The sequence below is a fragment of the Syngnathus floridae genome, chromosome 6 (genome assembly GCF_059516105.1).
Source record: "Syngnathus floridae isolate MCC-2025c chromosome 6, RoL_Sflo_1.0, whole genome shotgun sequence".
NCBI classification, from domain to species: domain Eukaryota; kingdom Metazoa; phylum Chordata; class Actinopteri; order Syngnathiformes; family Syngnathidae; genus Syngnathus; species Syngnathus floridae.
In genome coordinates this window covers 7344693-7360105 of record NC_142418.1, presented here as the reverse complement: position 1 = coordinate 7360105, position 15413 = coordinate 7344693, and the positions used below count along the sequence as shown (strand labels likewise).

Below are 15413 nucleotides of genomic sequence, written 5' to 3'. Positions count from 1 at the left end.
AATGCAAAATGGGATGGAGCGAGGTGGGTGTGTCGGGGTGAGTGAGGCGGTTGGGCTGAGGGAGAGAACGGTCAAGAAGACACTTGAAACCTCCTGGGGATTAGCACGGTGTGAATGGGCGTGTTATTGCCAAGCTCAAGGAGACGGATGTATGAATGAGACTTGAGGTCAAATCACACAATGTCGTTTGTAAGCAAAAAGTGGCTCAGTTGAAAGTTGTGGTAGATTTGTTTAGTAGAGCATACGTTAGCACTTGATCTTCAAAAATTCGCTTTAACATTTGGGGTTTTGTAAGACTTATCTGCTTCCTTACCTAAAATATTTCTCATTGTCATAACCTCACTGAGGGTCAACAATATAGCAAGAATATATATTTGTGCTACCTCGGGTGCCCTCGACACCATCATCTGCAGGTGACTGCTTGTGACAGTTACCCAGGGATTGAACCAGAAAAGCCTCTTACTCTAGTCTCTCTCTCTCTCTCTCTCTCTCTCTCTCTCTCTCTCTCTCTCTCTCTCTCTCTCTCTCTCTCTCTCTCTCTCTCTCTCTCTCTCTCTCGCTGGCTCTCTCATATTGCAACAATTGGAAATTCAATATTTTTATACCACAAAATTATTGATGTACAACACGAGACTTTGCAAAATTGTATTATTATGCATATTGTTATGGCACTGGAAAATGGTATAGGCTACGCTTTAAAAAATAATACATACTAGGGGTTGAATCACAAAGAGCAGACATACTTTTAAGAAAACATAGTAAGGATGAAAAATAAAAAGCATGTCTGGGGAAAGGAAAAATGGGAGAAAGACAGAAAGGAAGGTAGGAGGGAGGGAAGAAGGTAGGAAAATAAATATAGGTTTAAGCAATTAAAGAAAGTAAGGATGCAGATATTTAAAAAAAACAAACTGTTGTGACCAAGAAGTCGGTGTCATTGAGGGGAAGGTGGATGTGGGGAGGGAGAATAAAAAACATTCAGTTTTTTTATGGTTTGTTGCACTTTTAACAAATTTATCGTGGTTGATACATTGTAGCATTTGGTCTAAGGCTTAGAGTCTTAGACTCTCAGCTTTTTTTTTCCAGACAGGCACTTGGACAGCTTTCGGGTCCTTCGAGGTAAACAAAACAACTCATTACACTAATGTCAATTTGCCCGGTGTTAGGTACCATATGTAATGGCAGGATGTCAGGTGAGCAAAACTACTTAAATGAATTGATAAAGTAACCATAATGATATAAAGGATTATGAGTTTTGAGTCGCTGTTAAAAAATAATATTGGCATGCTATTTACAGGAGCGATAGAATTTGTCATTTGTTTTTTCACTCGTAAATGAGCCATGTTGTAGCCTGCTCAAATGCTGGATGACAGTTCCTCAGTATAACTATGTTTTTTTTATTTTCTTGCCGAGATAACAGATGAAAAATATAGCATGCATGTCTCCTCCTGGAAGTCTTGTGGGTGCAACTGTGGCGACCAAATCCCCAGAGCCGACAGCACCGACTCGCCATAGGACTCTTGCTCAGCAGTACCATCCCATGTTGAACTCAGGTACAGCAATGACATGCAATGATAACTTAATATTTAGCGTCTTTTATTTAAGACTTCAAGAGAAAATCTGTTCCGTGTAGTTCGTACTGTTTCATAGTATATATATTTTATATATTATGTTATTATATTTATATATATATTTTATAATATATTTATATTTATAATAATTTATCTATCATATAATTTTTGCATGTGCTGTGCAGTAAAAGAAAAAAAAAACCTCCATTTAAGTGGCTAAAACTCAAAATATTGATCTTCAAATCTAAAAATAAAAGCAAGAATAATCCTATTTATTTATTAAATTTGTACTGGACCAAAAGGGACAGACACTAACATAGTGGCCCTGGTCTCTTGGGCCACTGTTAATGTAGAAGCCTGTACAACATGCACACAAAATACTATTTTTTTGTTCTCAAAGTATCTGTGACTATGCACTGGATAGTTAAGTAAGTAAACAAACATCCCCAGAAAGGTTAAGGTTAGAAGCTGGGACTAAAGACAGTGGATAATGATAGTATGAATCAGTTTTGTTTGGGGCTGGAGATGAGCTAAAAAGACATATTAGACTAAAAAGCTTGCAATGGCAAACTATTGCCTAGAAGTAAAGGAATAAGAAAAGACACTTATCTTCAGGACATTGTGTATCGAAGTTATTCAGTTCGTTTGCTTGGTGAGACATTCAAGTTATTCAAGGAAATGATAACAAACCAACAATTTAGTTTTGTCAAAATACCCCAAGGATCAAGATATTGTGTTGGGGTTCACTGTATTTATAAGCTGATGCTAAAATGTGACACAAAGATTTCAAAAGGCTGATTTAAAATGTGCAATTAGTTCTGAGTGATCTGATAATTGATTTATTATCTCCACTCTTGAGCATAAACAACAACTCATCAGTTTGTCGTGCTTGAAGCTACCATTATTGCTCATGTTTAATTCAAGGGGACGTGCATATCTTAAAAGCAGGCTGTCACTTCTTCCTGATGTTGTCGCGTGTTTAGACAAACGGAAAAACAGCACTCATCACCGGAATGATTACACTCGTTCATCAAGTTGTCTCCCAACACACACACACTTCTTTCTCGTACCCCTCATGCATGTTTACGAGCGCTGACACAGTTGTATGAAAAATTGCAGTGACTGTGGTCAACCTCCGTTATCGAGCCACATCATGCTCTTCAAAATGGGTGCTGAACTCCTCTGGAGCAAACAATATTTTATGATTTTTATATTTGTATCACCACCACAAGACGAAATAGCATTATCAGTTAGCAATACTCTCGCTCTCGAGCTTTCATCCTCTCTCTGTCTTTCTCTCTCTCTCTCTCTCTCTAGTCTCTCTCTCTCTCTCACCCTCACATTCGCTCTGCCTTCACCATCATTTATCCTCAGTGCATCGTGGATCTCTGTCACCATCATTCTCCTGGTGTCTGGAGAGGTGAGTGTTCATTTTTCCCACCACAGAGGAGCTGGAAGGAGAAATAGTAGGCGGAGTTTCATATCAGAAAGCCACGTGCATGCCTGAATGTGCTTTGTGCTCTTAAGTGAAGGGAAGAAAAAAAACGGACACCAGACTGTAATAAGAGGAAAGGGAGAGTTTGGGGGAGGCTCCTGAGACATTGAGGTTTGACAGAGATAGGGGGAGTGTAAAAAGTCAAAAGGAGGAGTTGGGGTGTGTGAGGGGGAGCAAATCCTGCCCTGGAAGGAGGAGGAGGAGGAATCGCTTCCCAGAGAAGAGTCGCAGCCACAGACTCTCCAGAGACTGGCATTGCAATCGGAGGCTGTCTGCGGCACTCGCTGACTGACAGGAGGAAGAGGAGGAGGTGAGAGCTGGGTGTGAAGACCAGTCTCTTCAGCCGGACAGAGAGCGGCAATTGAGAAGAAGAACATAAGCGTGTCCTGATTAAGGAAATTAACACCAAGAAGAATTGGACCATGGCCGTTCAGCTCATGCCCGAATCGGCTGTGTGTTTGCTCATGGTGAGTCCCCGGTGTACAGTATTGTCATCGCCTTTTGTATTCAGCTTTCTCTCATCAATCTCAATGAAAGCAGGGTTAAGAAGATGTGTGGCCCTCCCCTTTACCATCATTCATCAGTAAGAGATTTTCAAGTAACTTCTCAGTGAGAAAGGTGCCGAGTTTTACCTATGACTCGTAAAAAGTCAAGCTTTTGTCTTGCTGCTGCTCCACATGCTCGTGCAGTGCGGCGTGGCGGACTGGACTATGGTGTGTTAAACGTGGTGTCTGCATTGAGGGATTTGTTATCACTTGCGCCAATATTGTGTGTGCGAAAAGTCCTTTTTCTTTGGGTCTCTTATGTCTCAAAGGTGTTTGCTAAGGATTCAGTGCCTCATTGACAAGAAGCAGACCAGCTTGACCTGCTTCTCTGCTGACCATAGAGAGTAATTACATAGCACTGCACAACATGTGTAAGTCCATTCTTTGCAAAAGCCACGCTGCATGTTAAGTACGCTTGTCACGCTATTGTGTCCAGAATCATGTAATTGCCGGTCCACTTGGTAGAAGATGGCACGCTCCGCTCGTTCTCATTCTATAGCTGTGGAATTTGGCTCTGGGGAGTCATGCATCGCTGCACTACCTGCTACCTCTACCTGTGATGGCTGTCTGTTACTATGGCAATGGGCCAGGGGAGAGGTGGCGGGGTGGAGAGGCGAGGAATGATTGAAGCGGCGGCGGGAGGAAGGTGAAAGGCCAAATGTGAATGATGGGGCCAGAAGACAGACAAAATGGGTTGAAAGAGGGCTCATTTTCTTAGAATGTGGCCAGTTATTGTCTCCTTTTGGTTGCATCATCAATCATCCCTATCTTCATTTTTTTTCCCATTTGAACCCACATGAATACAAAGTATATTATTGAGTTTTTTTTTTTTTCTCTATTGTGTTTTTATAGTAGTACCTTGACTTACAAGTTAAATTAGTGGCCCAGCTTGTATCGAAGTGTGCCGTTGTATCATATGTATTGAAAAGTAGCACTGTATTGTAAAAATCTCTCTCTCGCACGCACGCACGCACGCACGCACACGCACACACACACACGCACACCCTCTCTCTCTCTCTCTCTTGCTCTCTAAAACAAAATTGAAAGAAATTTTTTGGGTCGCAACATAATAGTGGATGACGCAACAGCTCTTAACTTGAAAACTCATAAGTTGCAGAAGCCGTAAGTCAAGGCACCGCTGTATTTAAGTTTTACCTCATCATGATCACAATTACTTTCTTCATGAAAGCTTAATACTCGGTTATATTGCCTTACTGTGAATTGTGGTGACTCACGTCCCAGGGTGCACTGGAAATTGGATTATCACATAAATCGGAGGGTCTCTGATGGGAGTGTGGTTTATTGGCCTGTCTTTTGTGCAGGTTCACTTTCTAGTAAGTGACATCACAAATGTGAGTGTAAATCACTTGGACATAATATTTATTATGGATGATGCAGGAAAAAGTATCAAGGAACCCATGCCCGGTATTGAGCAGTAAGCAGCCATGATGAGACAATTTTCAGGGCTGGTACTTTGACAGACGCTTACTCTGGAATTAATCCACATGAACCTCAATCAGAAGTAGATATACTAGATTGATAAACAAATTGCCCCTCGCCCTTTTTTTGTCTGTGCGGCCGCTTTTCACTCTCACCGCTCCATTGGTCCATCTTTAAAACACTCGCCATTCACAGCCTTCAGCACTTGGCGCCGGACAGCCTTGCATGCATATCAGTGGCTCTTAAATGCAGCTCTGGCACCAGCAGAGGTAAATAACACACACTAATGAGCACCTGATAAGTCATTGTGAAGCTGGGTGATCTATTCACGTAACCTAATAACATTCAGAGCCCGAATCCACCTGAATTATTAATGAGGGTTTATTCGGTGTGTGTGTGCGTTGGTGCGTGAATGTGTGCGCCCAAGCTAATATTGATTACACTCCTTGCATCTGCGTGTATTAATACTACAGGTGAATAATTGAGGATCTCCTGTGGTTATGACTGGGAGCTCTTGTAAATAATTCACACTGACATGATAGATTGATGGACGGTAGAGCTAACCTTTGGCCTATGTATTAAGTGGTAAACAAGAAATAATTATTTGAGTGAATATTTACCATTTGTTGTCTTTTGAAGGACACACAATACGCAAGGGAAGTGGCATACATTCATTAAACTTGAATAAATCGATCCAATGTATCCTCCATGTTAGTCATGCCCATGTTGCAATCAAACACTGCAAATTTATCCTGTCTGCCACAAAGGCCTGTGATTTTTTTTGCTGTTGATGGAGAGGGTAGAACAAAAAAATCGATACCATGACTCCAGCCACCGTATCATCGGATCTAGGAATAGATTACAAACGAGATAGCAGGCGAGGCTGAATGATGCTATCCAGATGAGAGCGGACGTGTCCGCGGCTTTATCTGCTTCCAAAATGGAAACTTTGATTGGCTCTTCGTTTCCTCAGATCTTTGACAGTATTGAGGTTGCACCCTGCTAATTGTGTGCATGTTTATGAGCTCATTACTTTAAATTAGATTCGGGCACTCCCAGGATGCGGGCTAAGGTCTCTAAGATGATGTATCCCAGAGGGACACACTGAAATATAATATGAAATGCAGACCAAGTATAAATGAGACACATTCAGTTTTATTAAAGGATAAATTAAAACCTGTGCCTCTTAGTGACTGGCGGGTGTAAATAACCGCAGTTGGCAAACATCTCGAAGGCGCCATCCAATCAATAGGTTTAGCTTTTGATTCATTCAGCTAATCTGGGATTTCACATTTCAACACGTGTGCACTATATTGCCTCATGGAATTGTAATGAGCTCATAATTAGCTGTTCTCAAAGCAGAGTTTCTCGTACTGCCAGCTATTTGGAGTTATATGACAATGCAAGCACCGAACCTACAAAACAGCAAAATGTGATTTTTTTTTTGTCTACAGATGTACAGTTTTGAAACGCACCATCATTAACGTACTACAACCATGCATGCAGAGAAATCAGAGCACTTTTTATCCATCGTTTGCGTGACATCATGGCACACTCGTGGCAAAGACAGCTTGTGTCATAACGATGACCTCATAACGGAAATATTATTTCATGTTCAGCTGAGGAAGAGCCCAGCCAGAATGAAGCCCTCGCATTGCCCTTGATGTTCCCTTCCATAGCTCTTAATTACTGTCTCTCATTTAATTACCACGCCACTGAGTACGCAGACAAGATGGCTCCGTGTGATCATGCCTGAGGTTTCATTTGGCACTAATCAAATCAGCGCCCTATGACATAATGTGGCATGTGCGGGTATATAAACGCCTACTTGGAGTGTCGCATTGTGTCAACGCCAACGATCACACCTCACGTTCAAATCTTCAAATTTTCTTTTCCTGCATGTAGGCTTATGGTTATGCTTCTTGATTCCTGGTGGGATGTGCACCTGAAGTGTACAGATGGAGGAGACTGCTTGGGGGAGGGGGAGGCAGCATGACATCATGCTGGGATAATTGATTCTTGCCTGTAACAATGGCGGAAGGAGGATCCGATAAGGCAGATTACAGTGTGTGTTTGTACACACTTGACAGATTTCTATCTTTTGATCTGTTGTACATGATACAGGTCCAAGTGGAAGCAATTTGTTTTCCGCCATATTCACCTCCCATCTCTTGTTCTTGCTCCGGCTTCTCCATTACAATAATGAACAATAGCAATCGTTTTGCAGTTCATCATTGGTGCAAGGCTGCTGTGTGAAAGTGGAACGGTCATGCTCGAGTGACGCTGCGAGCTGTTACTGCTGATATCAGCTAAGTAAAGCTGCAAAGTTGCTCCGGGGGGGTGTGGGGGTGGGGGGCTGCGTTTCCCCTTCATTCTGCTAAAAGAAACTGTGGGATATTATTTATATCCATGTATTTATACGTGATGGTTCTGCTCATGGGCGAGCGGCTGAGTGGATTGATTTGAGCTTGTGTGAGAAAAAACAGCCGTGTGCTTCTGGATGAAAGGGTGGCAGCGGTTAAAATCAAGTTGCTGATTGTGCAGCTTTAAAAAGCAAACTTGTGGAACTGTCAGGGTTGGGAAGGAGTGTTTTTGGCTACTGATCATCATTTGTCCATATTGATTGAGTGTCCGGATAGCACAGTGACCTCGTGGCACACGTCTGCCTCACAGCGCTTCGTTTTGGGATTTGAATTTTGGCACAGGTTGTGACGCTAATGAGGATGAGCGCTCTAGAAAATTAATGGATGGATTGATCTGATTTAAAGGAACATCATCAAGATATTCAAAGCTTTTTTTTTTCTCTTTGAAATACAAATTAGGGATCATCTTGGATTCAGGATGGTTACTCGCTGATACTGGAGGGTCCATTAAAGATTAAAAAAAAATGTAAGCAGGAAGGTGTGAAACATGGTTCTCACGTCTCATCATCACATGCATGCATGCATAAATGGATAAGGGCTTGTGCGTGTTAGACCTTAGTGAGAACAGCGTACACCATTGAATTGTCTGCACTGTCAACTCTGCAGCCGGTTTAAAGACTGCTGATGAGTTGGAGAGGTGAAGTTTCCCCTCTTGTAATTGACTGATTATTTGAGTATATCAATTTTTGTTTGCAGCCACAGGAAGCTCTCGGGTGTGAATTTTGTGGTGAACATGTCCATGTAAGCAGCAAGCTTCCATTGGAGTGCATCCAATGGCAGAGCAGCTCTGACTGAAAACAACCATTGATCAAAACTATGGTCATTTTTATGGCTCTCCGTCTTTATTCTGGCTTTCCTTGTAGTAGCATTGCCGCAAACAAAATTCATAGAACAAAGAATGTTTTGTAAGTCAGTCTTACAGACAGAAGTTCCGTACCTCATTGCCCAGCAAGCTACCAGGATATTGCCCATGCATGACATTTATCTGATGGCCTGATCCCCCGCAGAAGGCCAATCTGCCATCAAAATAAGACAAATGTGCTCGTGCTTGTTGGTGGAGCATCAAAACACAACAATAGTCTGTGTACTCCAATTTAATCTGTTATGGTAGACATTTTGGGAGCAGCCAGTGGTACATTAGATTTAAAATCTCCTGTCCATCCCGTCAGGGATATATATTTTCTGTGTGTAGTGCTAAGGCCACACTTTTATTGCAATTACAGTGGTGCCTTGAAATAAGCGTGACCTGACTTATGAGCTTTTTGAAGTACGTGCTTTCATTGGGTCAAGTTTCTCTCTTTCTCTTTGCATCTCTCTCACGCTCTCGCCCTCTCGCTCACGCTGTCTAACTGAAACAACCGCTTTATGTGTTTTCACTTAATGCTAACACATAATGGGAAAAGTCAAGCTAATAAATAATATTGATGTGGAGATGAACACGCTTGGGACGAACCAACAATTTGCTTTGGAATAACTTATGTAGTGTCAACCAACATAGTAAGTAATATTTTTCATCTCGTGGCCGTTCCACCCTCGCAAGGTGCCACCTGTCATGTGCTGAAAAGAGTTGCCAGAGGGGGCACGGGCAGCCCAGAGTGATCGAGACTGCAGGCGGTCTGATTGGTCGGCCATCTGTCTCCGGGAGTGAGCAGATGTCTGAGTAGGAACACCCATCTCCGCTCGCTTCCATCTTCACCTCCGTTTGCTCTGCTTTCCTGTTGTGTATGTGTGTGCGTGTCTTGTTGCGGTTGCGGTTCTTTGACGTGCCGCACTCTGCTCGATGTAGGTCCCATCAGGGCTTCCAGATGGGTTGACTTAACAGTGAGCAAGTCCATGTCATCACGAAGAGGTGCTTAGTTAGTATCTTAAGACACTTTCAGTAAACACTTTGATGCATATGCATATGTATTCTCACTGACAATAGATTTTTCTTCATGTCCATCTATACAAATCACATTTTTAATTTTGACATTACTTTTTGACAGTCACATTTTTGATGCAGCTCCTGTTTTGGATCTCTTATTTTGCTACAGAGGTAGTGATACAATACTCATAGAAATGTATTGTGCAGATAACCAATATCCACATTTCATTATTATTGGGGATATCATTATTTGAACATTATAGCGTAATGCAGGCTACAAATATGGATTTTTCAAACGTGAGAGACCCAACATATGATATGCTTAGCTGTGGAATTAAGAGCCGCTCTCTCTATCCCTCACACCAGCATAACCTTGGTTGTCACGGCAACAGTTTGCAATACTGCCTTGCAATCTAAGAACCTCAAAAACTATTGCTCACGAATGAATGGGGCTCAATTCAAAACATAGCAAGAAACATCAATGCAAGGTGAGTGTGTGGGCATGAGCTCGGCGCCTAATTGGCAGGAGTGTCAAACATGACCCGGGGACTAATTTCACACGACTGACGTGCTAATGCCTCACATTAAATCGCAACATTTAAAGATGAAGTATGCAGCAGAGAAAAAGTCCGAGGGAACCAAGGAGACTTGCAGTTGATCTTGTTCGCCGCTAGAGAGAGGTAGAGACCACAGAAATTAGACTCCATACAGACAGTAATTATTGCATAGTAGTACTGTTTATTGGCTTGGTCAATGTTTCTCGGACAGTGTAGACTTTTTCATGTCTGCAAATTGTGCGTTAAGGTTGGCAAAAAGTGAATGACTTCTGCTGACTTGAACTGAAAACATTGCCTGGTATTTTGTTAAAATTATGGAAGTCTCTCAACACTCATGTTAACTGTATATTTCACTACTGCCCTTTTTTAGTAAGCTCAACTGTTGAAATGTAAACATAGCATTTGTTTTCTGCCTTTCTAGTGTTGCATTTGCTGAACGCTCGAGTTATTCCCAGCCAGCGCGTGTGATGATGTCATGGTGAAAAGGTCTATAGTGCCACTGGCATTTTATCATGTGGTTTGAGGCGCTGTGTGCTCAGGTTCAGTGTCAAACCCCATGTGGTCAGAAGCAGGTCTTCCTTGTGTGCTGTTAAATGGCAACGCCACAGGAGATAGGCCAGTTGCGTAGTCTACATATGCACATACATAAGCGACCAGTGTAGCTGAGGGTTAATTATAGGCCTGTATATATCAGTGGAAAAGATAAGAAAAAAAAAAATCATTCCTCTGACAATACAAGCAATTTCAGGTACTAGCCACCAGAGAGTCCATTAGATGGCCATATTTAAGAGTCTTTGTAATCATAGCCAAGGCACAGTTACTATTGTGGTAGATATTGGGTTACTGACATAGTTGTCACACTGGTTAAAAAACAGAACTAATGAATCCTTCACTTACCGGTTTGTTTTCGGTCAAATTCATTTTGATGACTTGTTGACTTGTAACAACGACAACAACAGAAAAAAATAATACGCTTCACGATGCGGAAATTTGCATTTTCAAAAAAAATGTTTTTGTTGATCACAGCCTTAAGTTCGTCACCCGTCTCTCGCACCTGCAGTAAGCTCAGCACCCACAGACAATATGTCCAGCCTGAGGTTGTATTCATTTAATTCACATTCATCATAAGAAGTGCATTTCAGAGCAACCTGTTTCTCGCATCTCGAGTGATTTTATGATAAAATATTTGATCAGAAATGCTCGCTGATCAGCATCTTTATGGTGTTTCTGTTAGTGTGCATGTGTGATGTTATCGCACCTGTCAAGATAGATGGAAGAATATTATGAACATTGCGGTAGATGACATGATCTCCCTGCTCCCGTATCCTTTGCATACATTTTCCCTTTTGAGCACAGTGATCCTCTCTGGAAATGAATGGTGTCGTAATTAATCTACAGACTTGCTTCTACAGTGTTTCGCCAGTTGGTGGCAGTGTGTTAATATTTTAGCTGAGTGAGCGAGTGTGTTTGAGAAGTACCGAAATAGGTCAAATTTCTGGAGAGGTTGACACGATTGATGATGATAATAAAAGATGTCTCTCCAAAGATTGTTTGCATGATGTCCCCTATATGTATTTGTATACATATAGATTTATCTATTCTCTCCCTCTCTGCAAAGCTCAGTGTGCTTTCTGCAGTGAGTTCCGGTTGCCCATGGCGACGGTTGCCAGGCTACCACTGTGGAGTGACTTCATAGCATGGGACATGTGTGTGCTGTGACTCAAGATGAATAGGAGGGCATTTTCTCCTTCTTGGGGTCTAAATTGTGCATTTAAATGTCTATTTCATCGCACCAATAGACATCTTTCATGCAGCATGTGGTGGGCAAAAGCTGTTTTGTCATAAATGATATTAGATGCACTTTTTGGAGAGGTGAATGTTGATCAAATGAGTTTTTAATGGTTTACTGATAATGAAGTAAAGACACAAAAGCAATATCCCTAGATGATGAAAGTTATGGAAATGAGCTTGATTAAATATTCTCTTTTTCTGCCTTCTCTCTCGCTCTCTCTCTCTCTCTCTCTCTCTCTCTCTCTCTCTCTCTCTCTCTCTCTCTCTCTTGCCCTTCCTCTCGCTCACTTTTCACTCTTCCATCCGTCTCCCTTGAATTCCGTGTCTCTGCACTCGGGAGATAAGATGTTCCTCACTGAGCGACACAGTGATGAGATGTGAGGGAGGAGGAGAGGGGGCTTTCCCTCTTCCGTTTTTAACCACCCCCAGGCCTGCCAGTGCATCAGCAAATGTGGACCACATCTTTGTATATGCATATTTTGCCTGCCTGCACTTGTGTTTCTTTAAACTGCTGTTCAATGAACTCTAGATTGCATGTCAGACACGCTGTCCCCCTCGGCAACGGTCGACTTCAGCTTCGTCAACCCTCGGCTGCAGGAATAGACCAATGTACTTCCCGGTTTACAGTGAAACTGGAACGATTGAAAGCAAGCCATTGTGGGATGCTTTTTGAGCATTTTCCCTCCAACTTGACAAACAATGGGAATTGACAAGATTCTTCTAGACTTCAAACTGTCACCATCATAAAACTTTCATTGGCTCTATTTAGGTTGCATCATAAACTGGCATAATTTATAATTTTATTAAAGTAAGTTCTGTGTAATTAAAAAAAACAAGAAAATAAAAGTACACCACTCAGCCTTTTATGAAGTGGAGCAAGAAACATGGTTATAGTGATGCCTTGATAAATATATAGTAATTTGTTCTGTAACAAGCTCAAAACTCCAAACATATTTCATTTTTCAATTTATGTTTACCGTAATTGCCGGACTATAAACCGCACCGGATTATAAACCGCACCAGATAAAATTCAGGGATATTTCAGTTTTTTTCTTACATAATCCGCATCGGACTATAAGCCGCACGTGCACACGAGTTTTTTACAAAGAAAGACAGTACATAGAAAGCCTTTTTAACGTTTTAATAACATACTTGAACATGTCTTTCTAAACATTGCCTGTGACGCAGCAGTATCCATAAGTACGCCGCGCCGCCGTTTAAGGTTCAAAGTAGCCTTCTGAATAAAATGCATTAAAAGTTCACATTCATTACAACTTGTTTTTGGTGAGCAAAATGTCAGAAGAATTGAATTTAAATGCTGATTGATTGGGTTTTAATACAATGCAGATGGTCCAAACAGCGCCACTGCTTTGTGTAATCTCTGAGTGACATGGCAGAGTAGGAGAAAGGGTTTAGAGCACAGGTGTCAAACTCAAGGCCCGGGGGCCAGATACGGCCCGCCATATCATTCTATGTGGCCCGCGAAGACAAATTGTGCATCAAATTCGTGTGTCATTACTAGAATTGCAAATAGTCTTCACTTTTAATATCTTTTTTTTTAAATATTTGACCAGTTTGTACTCGTCTGATTTGAAAACGAGTTGTCAGTTTGTTTTGTAGTTTTTACTGTATATAATAGTGTTAAGAGTAAAAGTGATCAAGTCATCACAAAAATCACGAAAAAAATCGTATATAAGTCGCACCTGACTATAAGCCGCAGGGTCCAAAATTTTGGAAAAAAGTCGCGGCTTATAGTCCGGAAATTACGGTATATTTAAAAGAAATGGAAATGCTATTAATCAGGTCCATTTTCCCCCTCCAGAAAGAGCTATTTTTTCATATTTTTAACAAGGAAAACAATTTTTGTTATATTGATAAAACATAATTATATAATCATTAAATGGAATGCAACAAATAATGCAGTTTGTGTATTATGATGAATTCATTGTGGCTCCTCGTGGTGTCAGTGCCCATTGCTGCTGGAGTAATGTCTGGAGTTTATTTGCTTACCTTCGGCCCCATTTACGATTTATGTACCTACTGTATTTTAAATTAGATAATTGATTCAAACAGTCGTTATTGCCCTCCGTGTCCTATTACTTTAATCTCACAGATACATGTCCCATAGATCCACTGTTAATTAGTGGAATTAGATTGCTCCTCTGCTTTTGCCAATGACCTAACGTAAACTGGGAAACTTCCCAAAAATAACAACAGAACAAAAAACATGGATATGTCAACATGGAAAATGCAAATCATCAAGTTCCAAAATCCAGACAATGCACTTCCCCATCATAGCTGGCTGTGCATTGACCTTTAGTTGTTTACAGGCACACGCACACACACGAGTCGATTGGTGTTGTTCCATGCGGAGCAGGAGCCTGACTCTGGTGAATGAGAGTCCGCAGCAGTTGCCTTTCGAACGGCATTGATTTAGCTGAAGTGCTCTGACAGGCTTGGGCATTGACTTATGGGTCCCCGAGCTAGACGCCCCGGCGCACGCGGCGAATAACGATGAATATGGCCTCTCTCTTTTCCCGTCCTACTCCTCCATCTCTTAGTTGCTGACCTGTGCTCGTTCAATCCACATGGGTGGTTTCTGTGTTTATCATTCCTATCGATGCAACCTGTTGTTACTCTAAAAACAGACATTTCCCAATTACAGTTGCACTATCAAACCAAAATGAATTGAGCACAGCTCCCATGTGTCTTAAGAAAATGTTTGTTAAAATACACCTCGGATAAAGATTTACTGCGCATCCAACAAAACTCACTGCAGCTCTGCTTACCCTTTGACCTTGATATGAGAGCAAGGGCGCTACACCTATGTTGGTGTTGCTGTCTGATAGAGCCTCTGCATGATTGTGTTTCACACAATGTAGTCTGTTCTTCGTTTGAAAGTTACTCCCAAGCCCTGTTCAATTGCCAACCTATCTTGCAATAGAATTACTCATTTATTGCGCTGCCATTGATTAAAATGGTACGGAAACATCGTCACCGGTCATGCACGTTGTCTACGCTCGCGCCAAACCCGCTACAACACAAAAGGCTTTATTCCCCCCCAAACATGTATAGAAATGAAGATGTGCAATACTTAGAAAACTCTAATACAAACTTGTGCAGATAACACAATTGAAAATATCAGCAAATACAAAAAATACCTGAAAAAAAATAGAATCAAAAGAATCGAATGAACACAATCATCGCCTGCTTACACATCATCATTCATCATCATTTACATGTTCAGAAAGGATTGGGAGGAACTATGAACATTTGTATTCGTACTCTCTTATTTCATTATTAATATAATTAACAGTTTAAAAATATTTAGAGCTACTATCCATACATATAATACACTTTTTTGTCACATTTTCTTTGCTTTAATTAAAAGCAACTGAATCCCACAAACTCTTTTTTTAAAGGTCTCAGTGCCCTGAGTAATTCAAGTTAAAAAACCAAACCAGCCTCTAAAAGACACAAGATGACCTCGAATTCTCCCTCCCTGGCCGTGATGTACTTCAATTGATAAATCAGTACAATTACGCCCCTTGTTTCCCCTGTGGAAGTGCAGCCTGTGTTTAGAGGCGGCAAATTACCACAGCCCATTGGCCGTCTGCTTTGTGTGGCATAATTGCTGCCCTCAGTAGAAAAAAAAAAAAAATCACATTATTTTATACAATACGATAAAATACATATTTATCTATATAGCGCTTTCACAATGGCTTTCACA

The 15413-nt window shown here is 41.3% G+C and overlaps 1 protein-coding gene across 2 annotated transcripts in view; it reads left to right on the top strand.

Annotated features, from left to right (window-relative positions):
• The first annotated feature begins 1142 nt into the window (after nucleotides 1–1142).
• Nucleotides 1143–15413, top strand: part of frmd4a (FERM domain containing 4A) — a 91420-nt gene continuing 77149 nt past the window's right edge. Inside the window, exons 1-2 of one of the 2 annotated variants that reach the window (XM_088378510.1) lie at nucleotides 1143–1190; nucleotides 1418–1550. Coding sequence is in view for 1 of the 2 variants with exons in the window: in XM_088378507.1 (XP_088234633.1) it covers nucleotides 3486–3530 (45 nt within the window). In the remaining variant the exon portion in view is untranslated. Of the gene's footprint in view, nucleotides 1191–1417; nucleotides 1551–3247; nucleotides 3531–15413 lie in introns of those variants that run through there. The other variant, XM_088378507.1, reaches the window with a different exon arrangement.